General features: G+C 40.2%; 1 protein-coding gene across 1 annotated transcript; it reads right to left on the reverse strand.

Annotated features, from left to right (window-relative positions):
- Window positions 1–8,805: 8,805 nt before the first annotated feature.
- Window positions 8,806–10,768, reverse strand: LOC104432928 (UDP-glycosyltransferase 74B1). The gene is made up of 2 exons (XM_010045521.3): window positions 10,109–10,768; window positions 8,806–9,718 (listed from the first exon to the last, which is right to left on the reverse strand). Exons 1-2 carry the CDS (start codon window positions 10,754–10,756, stop codon window positions 8,972–8,974), a joined length of 1,395 nt encoding a protein of 464 aa, XP_010043823.2. The 5' UTR covers window positions 10,757–10,768; the 3' UTR covers window positions 8,806–8,971.
- Window positions 10,769–27,954: the final 17,186 nt, after the last annotated feature.

Here is a 27,954-nt window from a genome sequence, read left to right on the forward strand (position 1 = left end):
TTCTATTTCAATTTTTCTTTGGAATAAAGGCTAGATGCATCAAATGGACAAATAGAACTGGTCCTCACGGTAGCCAAGTACGATTGTTTTTACCTAAGAAAAAAATTCAACCATGTTCACTCCTCGAAAAAGCCTGGCCTTTGATTGGCTTCATTCGTATCTCCATCAAAAATTTACCAAAAAGCAATACATGGTGACCAGTATGATGCAATTAATTTTGTTTCGCCATATGGATTTATTAATATATTTCATGGGATTATTATAATAGAGTGACTTATAATGGTGAATATCCTTAGTTGTCTTTTTAAATTCCTTTAGAATTGAAGAAAGAAGAAACATACAATTCTACGCGAACTTCGAGAGGAATGTCAATTATTCAAAGGTTTGTGGGGCCTATAATTTTTTATTTTCATTAAAAAATAGATAAAATTTTGTCAGTATACGTTGATCCTCATTCGTTATGCAAGTCAATAATCCTTTGTAAATGTTTTAATATGGCCTTAACAATAGAAAAATGGTTAACGTGATTTATCGAAGAACATTAAATCACACGTTCCCAATTGTAGAAGTAAAAAATTGTGGTGCAAATAGTCCATCCATAGTGACTTATTTATTTATTTTTCAGATCTTGTGGCACACATATCTTAATCTCATCTTAAGCACCCGACATTTTTAGAAATGTATAAATATTGATATAGATCCACATATAATTTTTCCATACTTTCTTAAAATTCCATGAAAGTAAAACAGACCTAGCTCCAAATGAGTATAACCCCAACATGAATGAATTCAGACCTAGCTACTTCCAAAGCCCCCATGCTCGATGCAAACAGGGACAGAGCTAAAACATACGGGCAACGGGGCTGTAATATAACGTAGTGAAATTGATATCAATACATTTTTCTTTTCACTTTTCCATGTACAAGATATGTATATTTTTTTAATCTATAGAAGACACAAGGGATAATGATAGCAAGATTAAGTTCACAGAAAAAAAGAAAACACAAAGTGCCAAGCATTTTTGATATTATCTTTGCAAAAAAGAAAATAAGCATAATAATCATGTCTTATAATCTTGAACATGTATTGGCAATTTAGCTAGAAAGGTATGCGCTTTCTTGGACAATATTTCTTATTTTTCTTGACATAGATGACGTCACCTAATCTTATCATTTACAAGCAAAGGACATAAGGTAGCAATTACTCTTATTTAACCCTCAACCTGTTTAAAAGGACTATTTATTCATCACCAAATATGTAAATTCATGTTAAATAAGCAATGTAAGACTTAACATACTTTGTGAGTTTGAAATTGAAACTAATAATGCATTTTCTAAATAAGGGGTACAAAAATTTCAAGGGGTCAAAATTAATGAGTTATTTTTTTTTAGTCAGTTCTATTTTACTCTAATTTTAATTCTCATTTTTAGACTTGTACTATACCTTATTGCATGGTGTGAAAGTTAAAATTTACATTTGAAATTAAATTATCACCACCCAAACTTCCTAAGAATGTGGGGATTCGAACCCCCCACCTTTCTTTTCTCACATGGAAGGATGACCACTAAAATTTGCCAAATGGTTGGATTATTCTACTTAGTAAAGATCAAAGCCTCGTATTTCAAAGAATAAATTACTTTTATTTTCAAGAAATAAATAAAATAACATAGAGCGCTCAAGTGCCCTACCCTTCAAGCCTAAGTTGAGGGCAAACTATGGACCTCACATCACCGCTTTTCAAGAGCCCCGTGAAAGATTTCTTTTCTTTTTACCTTTGCCCAAAAAAGGGTCGATTCCTTTTGCGGTTTTCTAATCAAAATTCTCGTGGTCAACATGGAGGAATAGAAAAGTAAAGTTCTTTTTGAGTGAGTTGTAAAGATTCCGCAACATTTGTTGATTGCCTTTGATTTTAGGGACTTTGGACTGCAAGTATTTTTTTTTTTTTTTGGTAAGAGTAAGAGATTTATTAACTATTGCAAAACGCTATATAGCTATACAGCAAGGGGTGCCCCGGCACCATCTTGCACTCAGAGAGAAAATTGCAATGAGTGGAGGGGTGCCGGGGGGGGAAGAAAAAAGAATCTGCGAAGAGGATACAGAGCAAGGGGACCACAAGCAGCGGAGAGGCAACAAGGAGGCCAACAAACAAGAAAAGAAAAAGAGAAGAGCACACAAACAATTGTGGCTCACACAAGGAAAGAACTACAAAAAGCGGGTCAACACAAAGGACCTAGGAGCCTCAGCTAGGCGGAGCGTCGGGAAGGAGGACGCCAAGGCACCCCTTTAGCCACAAAGGGATGCACAACGAAAGCCTTGAGAAGTCTGGCATAAAAAAAAACAAATCGACAACCTCAATTAAATAAGGAAGGGTGAAGGCCCCAGCTCAATTGAAGTCTCCTATCAGAGGGAGTATCCGGGACCTTGGAGAAAGTAGAAGCCTTGTCTTTAATGGCTTTACGGAGGTGCTCTTTTAGGCCCTGCATGGCTGCACCTTATTTACATTCCTAAAAAAAATTTCTGTTTTGTTCCCAGGAACAAAAAGGAAAAAACGCGTTTGTGTGCGTTTCTTTTTCTTTTTTTCTTTTGTTCCTGGAACAAAAAAGAAACAAAAACGAGAAACACAAATTTTGTGTTTACTCGTTTAAACATGAAATGAGAAACACTTTTTTTTTTTTTTTTTTTTCTCTTATTTTCTTGTTCTTCTTTCTTTTGGCGGTCGCCGCCGCCTCGGCCATGGCCGGCGGCCGGCCGATGAGGGGCCGCGGCCTCGCCCGGCCACGGCGAGGCTCGCCGCCCGGCGAGGCCGACGCTCGTCGTCCCCGTGGCCGAGGCTCGCCGTAGGCCGGGCAAGGGTCGGCCTCGCCATGGGCCGGGCGAGCTCGAGCTCGCCCGGCCATGGCGAGGCCGACCTCGTGCCGGCCCGGGCGAGCTCGATCTCGCCCGGATCCGGCGAGGCGGCCTCGCCGCCGGGGCGAGCTCGGCCTCGCCGGATCAAGGCGAGCCGACCTCACGCCGGCCGGGCGAGCTCGATCTCGCCCGGATCCGCCTCGAGCTCGCCCGGGCGAGGCCGAGCTCGCCCAACGGCGGCGAGCCTCGGCCTCGCCGGGGTGGCCGGCGAGGCCGCGCCTCGCCCACCGCCGGGCGAGCTTGGCCCTCGCCAAGGCCTTGGCCGGCCAAAAGAAGAAAAAAAAATGAAAAAGAAAAAAGAAAAAAAGGAAAAATAAGAAAAAAATAGAAAAAATAAAAGAAATAAAAAAAATTATCCAAATTTACCAAACATGTTTCGTTTATTTTTATTCCCTAACAAGTTTACCAAACGCGTATTTTTGTTCAAAAATTGTTCCTCGGAACGAAACACTTTTTCTATTTCTGTTCCCTGGAACAATTTTTAAACAGAAACACAACCAAACGCGCCCTTAACGCCTAACCTTTGATTGCGAAATAGAATGTTATTCCTCTCTTTCCAAATGAGATAACATAAGGCATTAAAGGCAAATCGAGCCAGGGAATGGTGGAAAGTAGCATCCGAAAGGTGATCAATAACCCACTGGAGAGTTTCCTTTGAAGATTGATTACTCCCAAGTAAGTTACAATTGGCCGCCCAAAAAGAGGCAAGGATGCTAGTAATAGGGCAATCAAAGAAAATGTGGTCCATCGAATTCGGCCTAGCCAAGCAGAATGCACAAGAAGCATTCAGTATTAGCAACAACACCTAAGTAGGCAAGCGATTGCGAGCTATCAACCAAAGGTGGGACTGGTATCGAGGAATAAGGGAGGAGTTCCACACAAGTCTCGATCGGGAAACCGTAGGACCCCTTGGCCTTAGCAGGCTCCGAGCTGAAGTAGTAGAGAAGACTCCTGAAGAATGGCCAGTCCAAAGGAGGTGGTCATTAGCCTCATTGAGGCTCGGTAGAGGATTATCCCAATTCACAATGGAGGTTGCAACAGCAGAGGGTAGAGGCAATGCTGTTAAGGCAGCCGCAACAGATGCGAGGCGAGGAATTCCAGAGCGATAAATTTCACGATCAGAGAAGAGTTTATAGAGAGGTCCACGAGGGTGCCAATAATCGAACCAAAAGGAAACCGAAAGACCATTTCCAATATGCCTCTTAAAATGATTCTGAATAAGATCACAGAGGCCAAATGACTTCTTCCACGCCAAGAGCATGAGGTAGGTCTTGGACTGCAAGTATTTTCATTCTGATAATTTTCAAAAGTGCTTCTTGGAGTCGTGGGAAGTGCACTAAGGTAACTGGCGATGTACGTTCGCCACAAATCGTGAAGCCTAGCTTATTGTGGCGAAAGTCGGGATGAGGAGTTGATCACTAACTAAATATTATTGAGGTGGCTGAACGAATTGATTAAAACTTAGTGCACTTGAAGCCTCCAATGATTAGAGGTTTGACTCCTCCTATCAAGCGATTGGAGGAAATATTGGTTCATTTGTAGTGTAGGTTTGCCTATTTGTGTGTTGGGCATAGGGATTATTCCAGTTTTATTACATCTCACGTTTAATGGCACGTCGATGATGAGCTCGCTCAATAAATTGATAGTATCTTTGGATGAAACGACATGGAAGAAAGAAAAATTCTCCTCACAACCATCGGAAAAAAGAGTTGAAAGGGAAAAGAAATTGCAGAGTTTTAAAAAAATTAGCTTGTGCATGAATTAACTTTTCATAAGAGTGACAAATAAGATAGGCCGGCTCGCAGAATACTTTTGAGGACCAGTGCCATTGAAACGGGCCTAGTCCCAAGCACGACCCGGCACAACATGACCACCATCGTAGCAGGTCGTGCCAGTCTAAGGTAGTGAATGGACCACTCTATTCTTAGGCGGTTTCGACCCATTTGCCACCTCCTCAGATCCCTTCGAACCATTCCTCGTTATTGGAGGGACTAGGAGAGACGACAAGGCTCGGTAAAGAATAATTGGTTTAGGTAGGGACCGGTCCATCGAGAGGAATGTGAACGGAAACACCGAGAGCTGAATGATGCCTTCGTAATGGAGTAAAAGTCTTTCCAAGCTTGAAATGGCCTGCGAGGGCAGGTGACAAATGGGACCCAGAGAAGAGTCGTTCCGCGCCTAAGTGTGGCATATTCGAGTACCAACAAGGGTTTATCACATAAATTCAAAAGCCAATTTCTTGAGTCAATTTATTGTTTTCGCACCATAGTGCGATCTATCCAATGCAAGTACGAGGGGGCTTTCTATGAACTTGTCAAAGAAGGGCACGCGAGTCGCTATCGTCGCATCTGATCAAATTCAAATTGACCCGTCATTAGTGAGTTTTCTACTAACAAGCCCATGCCTAAGTTCAATGGTTTAAGCTGACATCGTCTTCGGATTTAGGTGCGTGGGGACCATTCTTTTGGGCCCAAGCCTTGAAGGAAGTGCCAAGGTGGAATAATCTCACGCACGCGCATCTATTCCCTATCACATGTCCTTCCTATAAAAGTTGCTGCTCATCTTTATTGTCCTAACGCTCCACTCAATTTCAATACGTGTATTGAGGAACACGAATTGGGCATCAGCTTAAAATAGGAAAGAAGAAGAAAATGTAGCGGCTGACGAATTCGTAAAGGACAATGTACTGTAGCAACGCTTGCCCATTTCATGTACTTTTTAGTCAACCATGAGATTTAGTCTATTGCTATTTAGATATAGTTGTCCATGCGATAACCCATAGTTGTTGGTGGTATATGAAATAGATAAGAACAAATCCAGCTGATGAATAATTAGAATAATGCATCCCATATGATATCATAGTTGTTAGTTCAGAGCGTGATCGACAACTGATTCCACACAACGAAATTGCATCATTCATGGGTGAATCAATGCAACACAAACTATGGTCCCCCATGAAATATATATCACATATTGGTTCCATTAGGTTCTATTACATTGCAAGTCTATTACATATTGATTGTCTATGATAGTGTTTCCTTCCAATAATAGTTATTAAAGCGTAATCTCTATTACAAACAAAACTGTAATAGACTGCCTCTTTAATAGTAATTACGGCCAAATTGTAATAACTATTCTTAAGATTCCGTTTTTTCCTCATGCACTTGTGGATGTCAGATTAGTATGTATGATTATAATATTGTAGCACTAACTAAGTCTAGTTTGACCCCATTAATGCTGCGCAAAATTTCCATATTGACCGATTGATGATGATGATGGAGATGATGATCGTAAATTGAATTATCATACCTTATCATACCTAATTCCGTATTGAGTATGATGACCGATTGATGATGATGATCGTAAATCGATTTATCATACCTAATCACGACTTTGTATTGTGTGAAATCTCTTCACCTCCCACTTAATTCTAAGATGTTTTAGGTTTTCTATAGAATATAATCCACATATACTTGTGGGTGTCACTCCTCATCATAAGATGACAAGAAATTTATTTTCGTTTTAAAAAAGATCATATAGGCATTGAAAAGTGGAAAAGGGGAAAAAGAACAACTCAAGTGTCAAGTCTTGGCACGATGAGATATTTCATTACTAAAAGTTACTAAAGTGACATTTAAGTGCCACTTTTTTTTAAAAATGGGACACTTAAATGTCAAATCTAGCAAACTCCACCAAAAATCCTATATGGCAATTTTTATTTAATATTGCTAGCCTACATGGCTCACCAGAGAGGTGACTCAGCAAATAAATGCCAAAATGATGTCATTTTAGGAGCGAATTTGAATATAAATATTAATTAAATTAAATTTAAAATCAATTTTTTTAAAAAGGACAATTGCAGAACGGCGAGGGTTGAGCCCTCGCCTTTTGCCTCCTCCTCTTTTTTTTTTTTTAATTAAATATAAATATTTTAATATAAATATTAATTATACTAAATGTCCTCACCGCTTGCAATCTCCATCTTGGTTTTTTTAATATTTAAATTTATTTTAAAATTTAATGAATTAATATATATTAATTATTTACCCACATCAGTAGTAAAACAATGTCGTTTTTGCACTTATCTAATCATGTCGGCGTGTAAAATGACATCGTTTAACACTTGCTTCATCAAAAAATTGCGACATTAACATTTTGGTTGGATTTTCTTACTATTGGCACTTAATCGATCAATTTTGCTTCAATTTTGGCACTTAAGTACCATTTTCATAATTTTTGACACTTCAATATTCCCTCATGCCAAATTTTGATACTTCATAGAAAAGGACATCAAGTAAGTACCAAGAGAAAGGAACACATGAATAATGGTCCACATTTTAAGAAACTGTATACATGTGTGTTTTTCTTATTTTCTTCAAAAGAGATTTCATATATATGCTCATTAAAAAAACTAAGATTCCATCTATTTTGCAAAAAAGATAGATTTACAAAATATTTCTTTAAAGTGGTTGCTTATATCGTTTAAAATAATTAGTTAATAAAAAATATTTATATTATCAGCAATAATTTATGTTTAAACATTTTCATGGACGCTAAAAATATTCTTTCGCTCATTATTTTTGTAAACAATACAAACAATCATTTTTAAAAAAATAATTTTTTGAAGAATTTGTTTTCAAAAACTAAATGGAGTCTAAACACAACATATACACTTCAAAACCAAAGGATAAAAATAAAATAGCATTTCAGTGGAATTGGTAACCCATTCTGTAGGTTGTTGCCATGACTAGGAATATTCTTTATAATCAATGTTCTTCGCGATGGAAGTGATAAATACACATGTTAAATGAACCAACGGTATAGACCATGAACTGGCTATTTGTGGGCATAAAGTGTACTAATATATTACATAAATGGCTAAACAATCGTGTTTGAATAATTTAATAGGAATATCCGAAACATATAATTAATTTAAGTAAAGAGGGCTTTTGTCCATTCCTAAATAACTTAGTGCACGTCACAAGGCTTTTTGCTCGAATCATCGCACGTGAGGAGTTCCAGATGATACTTCGTAGGAGTTTCCCTCTGAATATATTCTCTGCAGCGTGCTGCTTTCCTGGACCTCGGCTTTTCTCTTGGCTTTCCAGGGCTCGCGTGCCTGAAAGGCGCGATTCTCTGCGCTCTGCCTCCGTTCCTTGGCCTTTATGTTCTCTGTCTGTCCTTCTAATCTTTGACTCTGTCTTCAGCATCTTGAGATTCCCAAACCACTGGCATGCATTCTACTTTCTCTGTCTCTGTTTTCTTGATTCGGACAGAGTAGGGGCTCTGCTTTGTGCCCTGTTGCTAGGTCATTCGGACTGTTTTAGTGTTGTTTATCGACATCCCTCCTCCCGCCGGAGTCCTGAGTCCTGAGCATCAGCTGCCCGCGGCTCTCCTGGTTTTTCAGTTGATGTTTTTAGTGAGACACTAGAGATCAGGTCCAAGCTTAACTCTTAGCCATCATCTAATCCTAGCACCAAACTTCGGTTCATCTGCGGCAGATGCATCCATTCGAAAAGTTTAGACAACTTGAGTGTCATGGATTCCATAATATTTAACACGGGAGTTGTGGTTTAGATGACTTTTGGTACATAAACCCTATGGCGCACTTTAATCAATTCTCATCATTTTTCTTCCTTTTTTTTTACTTTTGTTGACACAACAGTAATTTGACAACATAACTGTCGAGAGCTTTGTGAATGCTTATGTGAGCCGACTTTCCAAGTAGTAACAGTCATGATTTTTATTTTCTTATTATTTGTTTCAATAAATTTGAAGAGTCTCCGCCAACCCATTATCTTTGGCTAATTAGAAGCTAAGTAAGATGCAATCTAACTTTTCCACACAAAATGGTGCCTAAGTTAGGAAGTAATAGGCGAAGTTTCAAGATTCCATCGCTTTAATGTAATGATGTGAATATTTATGGTGTTTGGAATCCGTCACGTCTTTCTTAAATGATATTGACTGGACAACAAAGAGAAACTTAAAAACAAGAATACCGACAAACGAAAGAGAACATGAAAAGACCATAGAATGACTAAATCTGAGACTTGATAATGCCCCCTCAATCAACTTGTCTCCTTTCTTCCCCGTGAGACGCCAGATGCTCCACAAATTCATTGATGCACCGGTCAGAGCTCCCGCCTTCACTGATTGCTTCCTTAGCCAATTCCATCCATTTCCTTCCATTCCTCTCGATCTCATCGCTTCTGTCTCCTCTCATCACCTCGTTCAGACACTTCACAACCTCCTCTCTCCTCACCACCCCCTCCTCATCCTCCTTGGGCCTCACTCCTACTCCCCAAATCTCCTCCACATACTTGGCGTTGGTAAATTGGTCGGCGAACCGGGGGACCCCGACCATCGGGACCCCTGCGCTCAGCCCCTCGAGGGTCGAGTTCCACCCGCAGTGTGTCATGAAACAGCCCGTGGCTCGGTGGGCCAGGACTTCCAATTGGTTGCACCACGTGGCGATCATGACCTTTTCTTGAACAAATTCTCCGAACCCTTGTGGCAACTTATCGAGCTCGGATGGCCTCACCACCCATAGGAAAGGGAAGCCGCTTTCCTTTAGCCCCCATGCTATCTCCTCCATTTGCTCCGCAGTCAATGAAATCATGCTTCCAAAGGAGACGTACACCACCGATTTAGGAGGCTTCGTCTCGAGCCAATGGGCGCACTCGATGTTTAACGGCTTCCATAAGCTCGCGCCGTACGTGTCGTCTTTGTCTATGCGGCAGTCCAAGTATGTAGATGGGACCATTGGACCGATCAACTTTGCTGGCCAAAGATCTGATATGCTCTTTGCTTCCTAGCATTATATGCATCATGAAGAACTTAATTAGAAAGATAATTATCTGGGATGCAAAATTGATTGTATCCAAGATTCTAAGCATTCCTATGCGTGGTGTGGCCCAACATCTTCAGCACTTTGTGGGAGAAAATACATCTTTTGATAGAAAATCTAAGGGTTTTAAGGAAATAACACTATACTTCATTTCGTGTTGTGTAGTGTCACGTCCACAATTCATAATTGGAATAGATTTTTCAATTTAGGAGATTAGATGATGGTTTTAACTGTTGAGACTCGCTCTAGTGACCCTACAACCTGATCGACCACCATGAGGAAGATGAAACTCAAATCGATGTGCAATAGAACTAAGAGGACAATAGCAATGTTTATCATGTGAATTTCCCATACCTCATATTCTAAGGCCTCAAAGCTGTTTCCGAAAATCCAATCAGCCTTGTCTGTGTTAGTGAACTGTCTCAGCTTCATGGCTAAGTAAGCAGGGTAGGTTCCAGGCGACTGAAGAAAACTCGGGAGGTCCCGTGAGTTTAGCGGAGGCAAGCCGGGAACCAAAAGCGCCTCATCGTGGAATTCCAGCGGCAATTTGAGCAGTCCACAGTGCAAGCGGTAGAATATGTTCGAGATCGCGACTGAGTTAGTGAAGAATGCCGCACCGAATATGCCATGCTGCTTAGCCACATTGAGAGCCCACGGGAAAAAGGAGTCGTAGACCACGCAAGTGACGGGGGCATCGGTGCTCGAGTACTTCTCGATAACTTCAGACAATGTTCTCGAGCCGTGTTCCTCAAACGACTGGAGGAAGACGGCTTCGCTCCCGGCTTGAGCGAACCCCTTCTCATCGAACCCGTCAGATATGGGTTCGACCCCGACGTTCGGAGCATGGATGGATTTGACCGTGTAGTGAGTTGTGGCGAGTGTGGCCTTGAGTCCTTTGGAAGCCAAACGCTTTGCGAATTGGAGGAGAGGGTTGATGTGGCCCTGGCTTGGATATGGAAGAACCACTACATGGGCTCTGCGTTGCTCAGCCTCCATTTTCATCGGTATACTGAATTCCCACAGAAGAAAAGGGTCGTAATTGATATAGGCCAGCCCTTCTAGAAGAAAAGCATTGACAGGCGAGCGACCATCGTACGATTTTTTTTTTTGGAGATCGACTTGTCCGGGCTTTTTTTAGCACCATAACTCTATAAAATACTAACGCGTCAGCCTTTGGAAAAGTGAATTTATTGAGCATAGATGATGGCGCTTGAAATGATAGTTTTAGAACGAAGAATTTTATTACGACTGTTCGTTAGGAATTTATAAATATTATCCAGATTAATTAGAAGGTGTGAAAATACTAGAACCGGAATGTCAAAAGTATGAAAAAGCATCTCATGATTTGCACTTTTCAATAATATTCTTATATCATGATATGTGTTAAATATTTCTCAAGTTTGAGTTCGTTAGACAAATACGCATAAGTCTGGCCAAATAAACAAAGTTCAGGGGAGACTTTTTGATGTCTTCGAATTTTGTTCCGCCATTAATCCTATCTCCATGCGTAGAAGGAAGAAGCCGAAGAAAGCGGCACGAGTGCTTTAAGTTTTTTAAGTCTCATGCGGGCAAAGCGAAGTCAGAGAAGAGAGATTTGCCTTAGCCGAAAAGGAAGGCATCCGCAAACTTCTGCATTAAATAAAGGGACCCACAACCTGTTGTAAATGCATGAGGAAGACCCCTGTAGCGCTTGCTTCTCTCCAGGAAAAAGAAATTCGAAGATGGTGGCCCACCTCTTTTCACTCATTTCTTCTACATCATTAAATGCATGCCCACGCACATGCACAATCTGCACGCATGCCGACAAATATGGTGGGCGTCGGTGCCAATTGGGGGCTTGTCTTGTGGGCGCCTGTGTTGCATTTAATGAGACCGTTTACTTTCATTTTTTATCTTGTTTTCTGCCCTTCTCCCTATAGAAGGAGAAGACGTTTGAAGATGCAGGCAGAGAGAGTGAGAGAAAAGAGCTCGAGAGAGAGTGAGAGGCGTGAGCTCCGCGGAGTTGAGTCCATTGAATTGAGTTGTTAAATACCGTGATTATTGGGTATAAAGTAGGGCTGGGAAATACTTGAGTACATGAGTGATTGTAATATTGTAATTCTCCGATTTATAGTGAATTATTTTGTTGGCTCTCCTCGTGGATGTAGGTTCCAACATTCGGACCAAACGACGTAAATTTCTGTTGTCCTTTTATTATGCCTCGTTTTATTTCTGTCAATTTATATAGCTCCCGATATAATTGCAAAATTATGATATGCTTCCATTGCACTGCTAATTCCAACAATTGGTATCAGAGCTAAGACTTTGCAATTATGTCCAAAGCAAAAGTAGAAATTGAGATATTTAACGGTAGGAACTACTTCGGGTTATGGAGCGTGTCAAGATGAAGGCTCTATTAACAACTTAAAGATTAGCCAAGGCATTGGAGGGCAAGGCTAAGTTGCCTGAAACAATTCGAGATGCCGAAAAGGATGAGCTAATGGAGTTATTGAATGAAGTGCTAATAGAGGTGACCGAGGAGAAGGATGCTACGGTGTTATGGGAAAAACTTCAGGCTCTCTATGTAACGAAGGGTTTGAACAATCATTTATATATGTTGAAGAGAATGTTCTAGTTTCAATACACTAAAGGTACATCCATTAGATCCCACCTAGATGAGTTTAATAAACTCATTATGGACTTGAAGAATGTTGGTAAGATTTTAGATGATGAAGAACAAGGCATGATGTTGTTGGCATCTCTATTGGAGTCATGGAGCACTTTACCGACTCCTTATTATAGGGGTGTACTACGACTACCTCAGAAGAGGTAAAATCTGCCCGGTTTTTAAAAGAGTGGCAGAGAAAGTTGCGTGATGACAGTCTAGTGCAAGATGTAATGCGTAGACTAGTGATTCAAGGTAGAGACCAACATTGGAGGCCCAACAACAGAAGCAAAAACAAGAGCAAGTTGAAGTTGCGACATAGAAAATTAAAAGGTCGCGTGAAGTGCTTTGAATGTCACGAGGAGGGGCACATAAGGAGAGATTGTCCAAAGCTAAGAAATAAAGGCGGTTGGCAAAGTGCCACAAGCAGTGCGGCGAATGTTGCCAAGGAAAGTACCGGTGATGCCAAGGTTGTCTTATGTATATCTACAAGTTCGTTAGGAGATGAATTGGTGCTAGATTCTGGATGTTCCTATCACATGACTTCTCATAGGAACTGGTTCACTATCTATCGGACTGCAGCAGGTGGTAGAGTTATTTTATGAAATAATGCAGCTTGCAAGGTTGTAGGGATAGGAACAATTCAGATCCGAATGCACGATGGCATAACGGACATTGACAGACGTAAGGCATGTACTGAAGCTCAAGAAGAGCCTTATTTCTTTAGGAACACTCGATGACATCGGGTGCAAATACACAATGGAAGGTGGAGTACTGAATATCTCTCGAGGTGCCTTGATAGTGATGAAAATGAATAAGGTGAATTATCTCTATCATTTATTGGGAGAAACCGTGACCGGAGTTGCTGCAGTTTCATCAAGTGAGTCAGACTCAAATTTGACCCAGTTATGGCATATGCGATTGGGACACATGAGTGAGGTAGGTATGAAGATGCTGAGTGAGAAGGGGTTGCTGAAAGGTCAGAAGACAGGAAAGCTGGACCTGTGTGAGCACTACATCTTCGGGAAGCAGCTTCGTGTTAAATTTGGTACAGCTCTACATTCGACCAAGCAACTAGTAGAATACATTCATTCAAATGCTTAGGCACCGTCTCTAGTTCCATCAAAAGGAGGTGCTCGATATATGCTGGCATTCATCAACGATTACTCGAGGAAAGTATGGGTATACTTCCTAAAGCACAAATCTGAGGTATTTGATCAGTTCAAGAATTTTAAGGCATTGATTGAGAAGCAGTCAAGTAAACAAATCAAGTGCTTGAGAATTGATAATGGCATGGAGTTCTATGGTAAGGACTTTACCAAGTTTTGCCAAAAGGAAAGGATTGTGAGACACCACACAGTTCCTGGAACACCACAACATAATGACATAGCAGAATGGAATAATAGAACTCTACTTGAGCGAGCTCGGTGCATGCTTTTGCATGCAGGACTGGGCAAGGAATTTGGGCCGAAACAGTAAATATAGCATGTTACCTAATTAATTGATCCCCATCATCTATTATCAAGTGGAAGACTCCTGAGGAAGTATGGTCAGAGAAACATGTTGATTACTCCGGATTACAGATATTCGGATGTCCTGTGTATGCTCATGCGAGTAATGGTAAGCTTGAGCCGAGGGTGATGAAGTGTATATTTCTGGGTTATGCACAAGGGGTGAAGGCTACCGGCTGTGGTGCATTGATTCCAGATCACTCGATTTACTAATCAATAGAGACATGATCTTCGACAAGACCATAATGCTTCAAAAGATGAGACTTGAGACTTAAATAGCAAAGCAAACGGATCATGGTGTCAGAAGTGAGGTGGAGTTTCAGATGGAGTCTCCAAAAACCTTAGATGTAATAGAGGAAGAGATTGTGGATAAGGCTACAGTTTTCGAAGACGGTGATACTGAACAACTAGTAGAGCCATAACACAACATAGCCACGAGCAGACAAAGAAGGCAAATTAAATCATCGGTACGTTATGGTTATTCTAATATTGCCCATGCATTAACTATAGGTGATAAGGTGGAGATGAATGAGCCTTCATCCTATTCTGAGGCAATGGCTAGTGCTGAGTCATCACAATGGCTAAAGGCTATGAGTGAAGAAATAGAATCATTTTTTCGGAATCAGACATGGAAGTTGGTCAAAGTACCAAAAAATCATAAAATTGTTGGATGCAAATGGGTCTACAAACGGAAAGAGGGCATTCTTGGTGTAGAGGCAGTCAGGTTCAAGGCAAGACTTGTTGTGATGGGGTATACTCAATGAGAGGGCATCAACTATAATAAGGTGTTCTCTCTTGTGATAAGGCAATACCCCTATTCGTGTATTACTTGCCTTAGTTGCTGCATAAGATCTTGAGTTGGAGTAGCTAGATGTGAAAATGACAATTCTTCATGGTGAATTGGAGGAATGAATTTACATGAAGCAGCTTGAGGATTTGCTATTCCAGGTAAGGAAGACCATGTTTGCTTATTAAAGAAATCTTTATATGGATTGAAACAATCTCCTAGACAGTAATACAAATGTTTTGATGCTTTCATGACTAGTCAAGATTATTCGAAAAGTCAATTTGATAGTTGTGTTTATTTTAGGAGATTGAAGGATGGGTCTTTGGTTTATTTGCTATTATATGTTGATGATATGTTGATAACAGCTAAATATATGTCTATAGCAGCTAAACATATGTCTGATATTGATGTGTTGAAGCGGCAGTTGAGTGCTGAGTCTAAAATGAAAGAATTAGGTGCTGCTAAGAAAATATTGGGTATGTAAATTTTGCGTGACAAGGCTGTAAGGACGTTGTGTTTATCTCAAAAGAAATATATATCGAGAAGATCGTTGTACATTTTAATATGCAATCAGCAAAATCTGTAAGTACTCATTTAGCCGCACATTTTAAACTTTTTGACAAGTTATCACCGCAAACTGAGGAGGAGGAGAAACATATGTCCCGTGTTTCTTATTCCAGTGCATTGGTTAGTATTATGTATGCCATGATATGTATTAGGCCTGACATTTCACAAGTTGTAAGTGTTGTCAGCCGTTACATGAAGCACCCGAGTAAGACTCATTGGGAAGTCGTGGAATGGATTCTTAAATATCTAAAGAGGACAACAGACGTTGGCATTATGTATTGGAGGAATGTCAATGGCAATGAAACCACAGAGTATGTGGATTCGGATCACGCCGGTAAATTGGATGATCGCAGATCGTTAGCAGGGTATGTATTTATGCTAGCAGGTGGTGCAATAAGTTGGAAAACGTATTTACAAGACGATGTTATCTCGTATGATGAAGGGTGAAAAAGCGAAAAGCATTAGCTACCTTGGAGATGCTCCCATAAAGTTCTAAACTCGCTACACATCATTCAATTCAATTTATAACCATAGCTTATTTGACAATTCAGTCGCTATTGCATCATAACTATGCTAAAAAAAGACATTCGGATATCGAGGAATATAACTCAAGGATTCGCACCTGTAGGGGAGTTTGCTATTAAAATCCATAGGAGTTAACCTAGTTTGCTTTTAATTGGAATTAAGGAATTACAAATCCGGATTGATGTGTTTAGAGTTGGATCTATCAGAAACTAAAGGCAAGCAAGGAACGAATGAGAAGAAGAAGAGAAGGACGAAGTTTAAGGAGAAGGTTTTTTGTATTCTAACTTGTAGTTAATGTACAGGGCTTTTGTTGTTTATATTACAAGATGTATACATAGAAAAATGCAATGTAATATTTTACAAATCAATCTAATACTTGGATTGATTCTCTATAATAAAAAATCGGATCAATCAATTCCCGGTATATTTCCAAGATCTTCTGCATATCTTCCAATACTCCCCCTCAAGTTGGTGGCTTGTAAATGTCCAAGACGCCTAGCTTGCTCAGTAGATATGCATGTTGTCTTTGATATAAGGCTTTAGTAAACACATCTGCAGGTTGTTCAGTAGTTCCAATCCCTCTTGTCTCGATTGTCCTTTCTTGAATCTTCTCATGAGTGAAATGACAATCCACTTCTATGTGCTTGGTCTTTTCATGCATTATAGGATTTGCCACAAGTTTCAGAGCCGATTCGTTGTCACAGAATAACTTCGTCGGACCTTTCAACTGTATTCCAAGATCACCAAGTAAACCTCGTATCCACATAATCTCACATGTGGTCTTTGCCATGGCCCGATATTCTGCTTCAGCTGAGGATAGAGAAACTGTTGGTTGCTTCTTGGTTTTCCATGAAAGAAGAGAATCTCCCAGCTTAATGCAAAACCCAGTTATGGATCTTCGACTCATAGGACACGTTGCATAATCCGCATCACAATATGCTGTCATTTCCATGTCGCATCTTCTAGATAGAAGTATCCCGAGTCCTGGACATCCCTTCAAATACTTCACGACTTTTAGAGCGGCATTCATGTGAGATTCCTTCGGTTTGTGCATAAACTGACTGAGGTTCTGCACTGCATATGATATATCAAGTCTGGTCATAGTTAGGTAAATAAGTTTTCCAACAAGCTTCTGATAACTCGTCGAATTCTGTAATATAGGATCATCCTGAGATGTTCCTCCATTGTGGTCTGCTGTAGTCAATCCGATATTCTACTCGATTGGAATGACAGCTGGCCTACATCCTGATAAACCGGGCTCTGATATAATCTCCAACACAAACTTCCTCTGATTGAGAGAAATTCTTTGATGAGATCGAGTGATCTCAATCCCAAGAAAATATTTTGGTGCTCCCAGATCTTTTATATGAAATGTGGTATGCAAATATTTTTTAAGGCTCTTTATTGCAGCTTCATCATTTCCCATGATAAGAATGTTATCTACATAAATCATCAAGTAAATAGACGACGTACCTTTGGTCCATGTAAATAGAGCATAATCATACTTGGATTGTTTGAAGTTGCACTGATGAGAGCGTTAGCAAGTTTAGCATATCATTATCTGGAAACTTGTTTTAGCCCATAAAGGGATTTGCGGAGACGACATACTTTATTCTCCCCCTGTCTCCGTAAGCCCTGAGGAATATCCATGTAAATTTCTCCATCCAAATCACCATGAAGAAAAGCGTTGTGAACGTCCATTTGGTGTAACGACCAATCATGGATGGCTGCAATTGATAAGAATGAGCGGACGGTGACATATTTAGCAATTGGGGAAAAAGCTTCGTGATAGTCAAAACCTTCTCATTGTGTATATCCCTTCGCCACCAATCAAGCTTTGTGTCGTTCAATGGATCCATCAGTTAAGGCCGTCTCTATACTTTACTTTATAGACCCATTTGCATCCTATGGATTTTCTATTTGGGGGTAAATGAACTATCTCCCATGTGTGATTATCAGTTAAGGCCTATAATTCTGCTTCCATGACCTTTTGCCATCGTGGGTCTTTGGATGCCTCATCATAACTAGATGGTTCTTTCTCATCTGATGTACGACTAATGCAACATCTATACTCCGATGAAAGCTTTTCAAAGGAGACATAAGAAGATATTGGATAATGAATACCTGGTTCGTTAAGTGAGGCACAGACATAGTCTTTGGTCCACGTGGGTGGTTTCGTAGCTCACCCCGAACGTCGTGGATGATCTGTTGGCGGTGGAGGAGGAGATATTTCCGCAGCATGGTTTTTTGTTTGTTCGCCAGAATCATTCTCAATGTTTAATGAAAGAGTAGGTACACTTTACAATGTTACCGTCTAAGGTGATTGATCAAATGAGGAAGGTGGAATGACCTGTCTTGGTGATGTTGTGAGAAAATATTTAGGAGATATGTTTTCATCAATTGAGGAGCGATGAGAATTGGTTGAGATATCCAAATCCTATGTAGACTCACGAAATGGGAAGATAGTTTCGTGAAAAATGACATCCTTGTTCACGAAAAATTCTCCTGTTGATGGATCGAGAACATAATAGCCCTTCTGTAGGTTAGGGTAACCCATGAAAATGCACCTCCTGGCATGTGGACTCATTTTGTCTCGAGGCCCCATAGTTGCAGTATAACAAAGACAGCCGAAAACTCGTAGATGATCTACTATTGGTTTTTTTCCATAAAGTAATTCAAAGGGTGATTTACCAGCTAATATCTGAGTAGGCATACGGTTGATGAGATAGGCTACAGTGAGGACACAATCTCCCCAATATATTGTTAGAACGGATCCTTGAAACTTCAAAGCTTGTGCGACCTCCAGCAAGTGATGATGTTTATGTTCCACCACTCCATTTTGTTGTGGAGTATAAATACAGGAGCTTTCATGTAGAATGCCATGAGACAAGAAAAGTGATATGCAATCATGACTAAAAAATTCCTTCACATTGTCAGTCTGTATTCGTTGGATTGATTTCTCAAACTGATTTTTAGTCAGGGTGATGAACGTTTTCAAATGAGATGGAACTTGAGCTTTTGATTACATCAGGAATACCCATGTGGCCCGAGAGTGATCATCCACAATTGTGAGAAAATATCGTGAACCATCACAATGTGCTATGTGATAGGGTCCCCAGACATCCACATGAATTAAAGAAATGATAGCAGCAGAACGTTTTGCATTCGAAGGGAAAGATGTGCGAGACTGTTTTGCAAGAGGACAAATGTGACATTTAGAATATGGAAAAAAAAAGCACTATGCCCCATTCTTGAATGTAAAAGAAAGTCTTTATCATTGACAATGACATTACACAATGACAACTTATTGAAAGGAATTGAATTCAAATCAAGATGACTTGGAATACTGGTCCAGAAATATAAACCTTCAAAAAGACTACCCAAGCTCATCAATTTCCTAGTTGAAAGGGCCTGAAAAAAACATGTGTCAGCATCGAAGAGTATTTGACAGGAATTTTCCTTGCAGACTTTAGGTACTGAAATGAGATTGAACTGAAATTGTGGGACATAAATGACATTTTGCAGGACAATTTGAGAGCTTAGTTGAACAGTCCCTGTCAATGTGACATGAGTAATGTTTCCATTTGGAAGTTGCACATAAATAGGCATATCCAATTTCCTATGCATTTTTGAGAAAAAAATTATATCACAAATGATATAATCACTTGCTCCTGAGTTAACTATCCATGCCCTTTTTGAAATTGAATTAATCAGGTAGTGGGATATACTTGAGAAACTTCCTCCTTTATTTCCAATGTCTGCTTTCTGTAGTGCCTGCATCAATTGTTGATATTGCCCATGAGTAATCGGTCAGTCACTACTTGGTCCAGTAAGTCCAGTCACCTGGTAAGCTGCAGAATACTCTTTCTTTTTCCTTTTTTTCTCCTGGCTTTCCATGTAATTTTCAGTAATTATCTATGGTATGATGTGGACATTTGCAATGTTCACAGTATAATTTACCTCTCCCCTTTGAATTTTGGCTGAAATTCCTTATTGATACGGAAAAAATTTGGCCGTCGAATGCTTTAATCGTGGAATTATCTCCACCGTTCGATGTAGCAGACACATAGACCCCTTGCAGACCGTTAGATCTCTGAGGGAAATCATGGCCATTAGATCTCCGCAAGAAATCCGAGCCGTTAGATCATCGAATTGAATATGGGCCGTAGTTTCCTTCTCTTTTAAGGGCTCTATCTCTGGTTGCGAACCCTAGCCCCTCGCGATTTTCTCTCTCCCGGGCTAGGGTTTTCACCCCCGATTCTCTCCCACGGCGTTCTTCGCGAAGAGCGAGAGCGACAGCCTCACCTCCTCGTGTCTGCTCTGGTGTTGTGAGCCGCTGGCTCTCTTCTTGGATGTCCAGCAGGAAAATCTGGCCGAGGGGCAGCACGAGATCCATCGCTAGGATCTGCGAACGAAATGTTAGGTATGTTCCATTCAATATTAAAAGAAATCGAGTGGATTTCTCCCTCTCCTTCAAGGATCTATACTACTTGAGAGTTTCTAGAGGTCCCTCAAGTTTTTCTTCCACGGCCTTGAGCTCGTTCCAGAGCGATGAGAGTTTGTTATAAACCGTTGTGACGGACATATTCCCCTGCTTGAGATCTGTGAGTTCCTGCACGAGACAAAAGATTTTTGCTGGGTCTAATTTCCTGTACATTTCGTTGATGTTATCTCACATGGTTTTCGAATCTTCCGTCGGTGGGAGGCCTGCTGCGACGTCTGGAGAGACGCAATTGCCAATCCAGGTGGGGATCAAGTGATTGCACTTTCTCCAGTGCCTCGCGAACCTTTCGTTTGATGGAATTGGTACGGTTTCGTCGAGGAAACCGTATTTATTTTTTGTCATGAGAGCCCGCCGGAAGTCTTGTGACCATTTGTTGTAGTTTTCTGGCCCGATTAGTTGCAGACTAATTAGTCGCAACTCTGGACCTTTGGCGGTTGACACGTGCAAGGGATTGCCTGGCTCTGGTCGGCCGGTGATGGCCGCAATTGGAAATGGTAAAAATCTGGGTGAAAAGTTCGGGTAGGGATTCGTCCCTGTACTTGACCCATTGAACTCGGTTCCATGACCCGCATTGAAGAGTCCCGGGTGAGGGTTTGTTCCCGAACCCACCCGTTTACTCGTTCTGTCTCGGCAGTTGAGTTTGCCCCGCTTGCGGCTGGTAGACTCCCATCGAGCTGAACGTTACTCTGGTAACTCATTACCCCCAGCAATGATGGATTCGGGCCTTGCCCGACGTGCCATGGATATGGTACCCATTGGTAAGGATGGCCTTGAATGGGCTGCCCCATATTCGCCTGAGCTGGGAATATCTGCCATTGAGTCTGGATTTGTTGCTGGGTTGTGGGAATTGCAGGTGTTGTTCTGTGGCCTTGTGTCTCTCCCGTCGGTGTGACGTCGCCTGTGGAAGGAACACCAGTAGTGGTAGGGAGCAAATTCTTTGGATTCATGATAAGAAAAAAAATTTATGTTTCTTCTTCCTTCTTACAGAATTTGATTCTTTCGTAATCAAGATGTTGATCTGTCTTGCAGCTTTGAAAGCAATCAGTTGCGGAAGATGGAGCTTAAAGCCAAAGCTCTGATACCATGTCAGAAACCGAAGGCAAGCAAGGAACGGACGAGAAGAAGAAGAGAAGGATGAAGTTTAGGGAGAAGGTTTTTTGTATTCTAACTTGTAATCAATGTACATGGCTTTTGTTGTTTATATTACAAGATGTATACATAGAAAAAGGTAATGTAATATTTTACAAATCAATCTAATATTTGGATTGATTCTCTATAATCAAAAATTGGATTAATCAATTCCCGGTATATTTCCAGGATCTTCTACATATCTTCCAACAGGATCCCACAACAATGAATCAAATGAAACCATGGATGCCCCTCCCAATTCTACTTTTCATAGCTTAAAAAATCCCTCCTTTTATATATTTATTTTTTTGCTTTTATGTAGATAAGGTGCTAATAGAGAGTCACGCTATAAAATTGAGTTGAACAGAATAATGTCATAAATTAGAGCAATACGGTTAAAAAAAAAAGTGACGGAAATAGTGTTGTATCAGAATGTAATAATTGCAAATAGATGTCGAATAGTATTCTCAAAGCTTTCCCCATTTCATGAACTTGACAAGGACAAGAAGTACCGAACCAAAAAAAAAAAAAACAAGGATAAGACGCCAAAATGAACTTTAAATTTGCTATGCTAGACGACATACGCTTTTGATTATGTGCACACTTTCAAGTTACACAACGAGCTCGCAGTAAACAGAGGGTGGGCATAAATAAATCTTTGAACACTAATCTTCTCATAATCATTACATTTCTATGATGTAACTCTACATTGTAACGGGAAACATAGGTCCATGCTGCTGAAGATGTCCCAAGAGAATGCGCACGTACAGTAAGTAATTCGGGGAATGTGCAAGTTGACTCGTAACCAAGACTTGACTGATAGCACCGTATCGGAGAAAAGAAGAGATCTTGGTTGGACTGGCTGATAGAAAGTCACCACGAATCGGCCTATACTTAGCAAAAGAACCGACAAATATCGTGGGATTGCTTTGCCGCAGTGTACAGATATATAAAGGGAAGCAGTCCCAAAAAATATGTGACTGGCATAATTTGTGGCTTGGAGGCCACGCACCCTTCAATTAAAAAAGAAGAATCGAAGATCCAATCAATGACTTTCGAGTGTTAAATGAATGACCCCAGATGGCGTCTTTCCACCGAATTTTGGACGTCTTTGGGCCATCATCTGGTCATGGCGTCGTGCATCACGTGAAACTTGCCATTGCTTAACTGAGCCTGAACCACTAGTAGCTTGAAAAGACCTTTGCATCCCACGATGATATCGTGCGATGATAATGTCTAGATCTGTGCCTTGTAAAATATTTGGAAAATTCTTTTTGTTTGTGAAATTAATCTTCGCGCCTTGCGGGCCCTCCATGCCGACATAAAGAGCCTGTCTTTATATGCCACGGAGGATTAGGTCAGCAAATCAAAGAGTCGTTCACATTTGACAAGAGTCTTCTTGAATTAAAAAGTAAAAAAGCATATGCTGAATAAGTGTGCCACATACTTGATTTGATTGACTTATCGTGCATCATGTGTTAACTATAATTATAATCGATAAAAATTTTATTAGATTTGAGTCTATTTAATTACTTATATTATTGCAATTGCATTTTCACATTTTTATAACCACAAAATTGTCAAAAACACAACTCTATCGACTACCTCCATTACTCATCAATCGCTAGTAGTCAGCTATGCCGGTCACCAATGCCACCGCTAATTGCCAACTTGCCACCAATCGCTTCCGATCCTAGTTGATGGTTGTTTACCCATGAGAAGTTTTCTCCAAAAAGCACAATTCATTTTCATCCCAATGATGAAAATAAATATCATTCTAGAGAAAGATATTGATTGAAATGGTAATCCATTTGAGGATTCCTTACATATGGAACCAAGTGAGGCCTATAAGTAATGACGGCCCCACTTATGCTGGCATTGCTCGTCGTTAGGGAACGCAAAATGGAAAAACAGATGCTACGATTACGGATTATATGGAAGGCAAATTGAAAATTTTGCTTTCAATATCCTCGTTAATAGATATTGAAAAAAGGACGAGATAAATGCACAAAAAACCCTAAAACTTATACTAAATTGTAACTTTTGGATCAAATTTTAAAAGTTCTAAAAAACTGTGTAATCAATTATTTCGATAGGTCCATTTAGGCTGCGTTTGGTTGCAAGTTGTTTCTGTTCCCAGGAACAAAAATTTCTGTTTTTTTATTCCTAGGAACAAAAAAAGGAACAAAAACGGGTTTGGGTGCTTTTTGTTCCAAAATTGTTCCCAGAAACACATCTGGAACATAAACAAGAAACAAAAAAAAAAGTTGTTTTTTGTTTCTGAAACAAAATTGAGAAATACTTTTTTTATTTTCTTCTTCTTTTTTCTTTCGCCGGTCGCCGGCCTCGGCCATGGCCAGCGACCGGCCAACGAGGGCTGGCGGCCTCGCCCAGCCATGGTGAGGCTCGCCAACCCTTGGCAAGGCCGACCTCGCGCCGGGCCGGGCAAGCTCGATCTCGCCCGAGATCCGGTGAGGCCGAGCTCGCCCAACCAAGGCGAGGCCACCGGCCCTCGTCGGCCGGTCGCCGGCCATGGCCGAGGCCACCGGCCAAAAGAAGAAAAAAGAAAAAGGAAAAAGAAAAAAATAAGAAAAATAAGAAAAATAAGAAAGAAAATAGAAAATAGAAAATAAAAATATTAAAAAATAAAAGAAATAAAAAAATTATACAAATTTATTAAACGTGTTTCTGTTTATTTTTATTCCCAACAAGTTTACCAAACACGTTTTTTTGTTCAAAAATTGTTCTTTAGAACAGAAACATTTTTTTCTATTTCTCGTTTCCTAAACAATTTTTAAACGAAACGTTACAAAACGCACCCTTATTAGACATTAATAGTGCAAATGCATTTGAGAACCGCTGCGTTTTTATTGGGCACTGCCTTGCCTTCCCCACCAGTTCAAGCGAGAATCACGCTGGGGCATCTTCTTCTTCCTCTTTTTCTAGTTCCGCTTCTTTCAGGCTTATCTAGCACGGCTTTCATACATCAGGTATACATCAATGAGTTATGGCAGCCCACTATTTATGCCAAAATATTGGATAGTTTCAACAATCTTCTTGGAACTTTGGCACAAAACCTCGATCCATATATTTTGCATCGTCTTATATTAGGAGGGCAAGTTGTTCCAAAGAAAAAGATTAAATTTTATGTAGGGATATGTTAATGTATGTATATGTACTTTCCGTGAATAACTAAATTGCTATCTCGTGCAATCATTTTGGTTCTTTTTCTATTAAAGTTTATATTTTGTTCCTCTTGAAGAGTGGAAATGGAGCCTTATCTTGAAGAGGAAGTGTTGGAGAAGTCTCAACTGCAAGCTAAAGAAGCAACTTTTGAAAAGGGTCACAAACCAATATTTTAACCTAGATTTATTGATGTGGATTACATATGAGTCACCTCAAATTTAAAATATAAGTCATGATGGGTTCTTACGCAAAAAGCCCCAAAAAGATGAGTTTTGGTGAGGATGTTATAAGCCCACTTTCAGCTCGCTTAATCAATATAGTGAAGTTAAGGAAACAGGATGAAAAAAGAAAAAAAAAAGAAGAGTTAAGGAAACAGGTCTCGGTTCCTTTTTAATTTTCGCTTCTCTCTTCTCTCCTTCTTCAGTTCCACCGATCATGACTTGCGAGCTTTCTCCCTTCTCTTTGATTCCAATTGATAGGCTCTGGCGTCGCTGGCCTCCCTGATTTCTGTAACGTCGAAGAGAGCTCCTGCACAAGAAGAGCTAATAAGGGGCGACCAGATTGGATTATAGTGCATCAAAGTGTTGAGCCGGTCCTCCTCAAGTCGATTTTTCTCAGTTGTCTAACGCTCCCCTTTTGATGGGTCTTAGAAATCTGTGATTTGTTGATTTTGCATTTACTGAACTTCTCCGAACTAGATGAACAAAAGATGATATGTGTCATAGTTATTGTGCTTCTAGAAGAGTCTGTGTCCCTGAACTCGGAACTGGTTTAGGAGTCTCGTTTCCCTTTGACCACCTGAAATGCTGAAAAAGGGGACGAGTCTGTTGGATTGAATGGAATGACGAATGTGATGTGATGATGGCTCCTATTTTTTCTCATCCAACATATATCGTCCTCAAGTTCTACAAGAGATTTCACGTTAGATAAATCGCGTATCCACTTCCCTGCCCATATGGAGAGAGAATTGTGCAGTGAGTGGATAATGTGAGTATCAAAATCTTCAGATTTTTATTGATATGAACATCTTCTTGAATAATTAGTGATGTCTCATATGGAGGGTTATCAACATTGAGCTCTAATTAATGGTTATATTCATAATTTTAGCAGGGGCACTGCTCGTCACTCGGCTAAGATACACCACCCTTGGCTTCATCACTAACTTCATGACCCCATCCATAACTTGACCCTTGAATTCTCTCATTAACTTGACAAGCTGATCTATGGAATCACTCATTTTTCAGAGGCAACGATATAAATAGAAAAATTGTTAAGAATGGAGTCCAGGTCAGATTGGTTATGTATTGTTATAATTGTATTGCTTTAAAATAAGACAGTATAGTTTAAATGGGTCATTTTGAGTTGGACCATTTTCAACTCACCTAAACCTAACTTGGGTCACCCTTTTGACGGCCCTACATGTTTTAAAATATTGGTTAATCATCCTCTAACATTACCATCTTATCACTTCGAGTCATTACTTGATTATTGGCAGCCTAATGTGTGGTCAAGTTATGATTTATTTATTTATTATTATTTTGGTCGAAAAGATAAACTTCATTTCATTAAGATAATCCATTTGAGTACATGAAACGGGCCTCTGAGCACCATAAGTCCCCCATAAAATATAGGCAGTGTATAGACATGCTCTATGTGTTGCAATAACTTTAATATTCTCTAGGCGTCAGGAATTAAGCGAGGAAAATAATAGAAAATATGTCTAAAGCAAGACAATCCGCATAGAATTGGGCCAAAGAGCTTTGCTGGGATGCAAGAGAGAACTCTGGTAGCATTTGCTTTAAGACACCTGTGACCCATTATCTTCCTTGTTGCCGCCCCGGAAATACCGATGTGTGTGTGTATATATATATATATCCATCGTTTCCTGTAAGTTTAATATGCTGAAATAATTCGTCCAACATATTATTTTAAGCTCATCAACATCTGCATCGACTTCTACGACGAGATGTATCCCACGCTAGGGAATGTTTATCAGGCCCGTTTAATTACTATGCAATTAAAATAAATCACGCGTTGTTACGAGGTAGAATATTCCCAAATACATTAGTCAAAACTCTTGTTCGAATTTTCCAAAAGAAAATAAGAAGAAAAAACACAAACATAGAGATCACAGATAAAATATAGATACAATCTTCAATTTTAACGTCTCCATGGAGACAAAACCGTCCAGCCTCCTAAGCCCGTCGCCTGTCGTGGTTTTCACATGCCTTGAGGCCTATATATTTGGGGCCTGAAGAACTACAATCGCCACGGTGAACTTATTGATTCATCCCCGGGAAGATTTATAATCGTAACCCAAAACAAACATGGCTTCTTCCCTCCTCAAAACGGGGTTGATGGCTCTTTGCCTCTTCGTCTCGGTCATGGCGGTCACTGCTCAGTACGGCGATTCATCGCCTGATGGCGATAGCAACAACATGCCACCAGGCATGCACATGGCGCCTTCGCCAACAGGCAATGGCTTGTTCGTGCTTCCATCCATGGTGGTCAGAGTTCTCGCTTTGATTGTGTGCTTCTTCGTCGTCGGAGAGAGGGTGTAATGTGTCTAGCCTACATATCATGCAGTTTGTCATTGGATGTGCTTGAGTGTTTTACTTTTTCTTACAGCATAATCTGATTATCTTGCTTCGCGAGTGTTTCGTCTACACTTAACACAGAATGTTGTAATAAACACTGTTCTTCATTCCATGTACGATCTACCTAATAAACACATCTCTTCATTACATGTACGCTGTGTCATTTTTCCTTGCCTAAATTTGTGAAGCTCTATATTCCTTAGTCCATGTTTTTCTTTTTTCTTTTTTCCATATAGGGATCAAGATCTATATGCTTATAACTAAAGCAATCCCAGTAGCGCAAAGCTATCATTAATCAAAGAAGAAATGCTTTGTTAAAACATTTCACATCGCTTATTTACCAGAATTACATGGTCTTTCTAGTTTCTATATATGTGGTATCTCTATTAATTTAAGAATATTCCAACATGGATCAAAGCCATTCCTCAAATATACATGTGTCTCCCTCAAGCTTTTCCTATTCTTCAACAACGATTCTCGAAATCAGATTCATCAACTCAACTTTGAGCTCAGTTTTGGAAGAATCCATCAAAATAAACGAGCCAACACCCCTCAAGCAACCATGAGAAAGTTCTCTAGAAGTATCAACCGTAGGTACTTCAAGGAATAGCCAATCTAGAATCGACAAAATCAACGAGCAAATGGAGAAAATCGCTAAGGCATAGGTTGGTGACCGTGTGCCTTGCGAAGTTCATCTTCCGGCTCTCGAGATGATTTTCTCTCTCTAAAAATAAAGAGAGAGAAGCCATTT

Source organism: Eucalyptus grandis, chromosome 2 (assembly GCF_016545825.1).
Source record: "Eucalyptus grandis isolate ANBG69807.140 chromosome 2, ASM1654582v1, whole genome shotgun sequence".
Taxonomy (NCBI): domain Eukaryota; kingdom Viridiplantae; phylum Streptophyta; class Magnoliopsida; order Myrtales; family Myrtaceae; genus Eucalyptus; species Eucalyptus grandis.

Bases quoted from the DNA above. Each gene is read 5' to 3' on its own strand.
- LOC104432928 (XM_010045521.3), bottom strand. From the start codon at position 10,756: ATGAAAATGGAGGCTGAGCAACGCAGAGCCCATGTAGTGGTTCTTCCA. The intron at 9,719-10,108 runs GTATGGGAAATT...ATATAATGCTAG, and splicing joins TTGAGGCCTTAGAATATGAG to GAAGCAAAGAGCATATCAGA.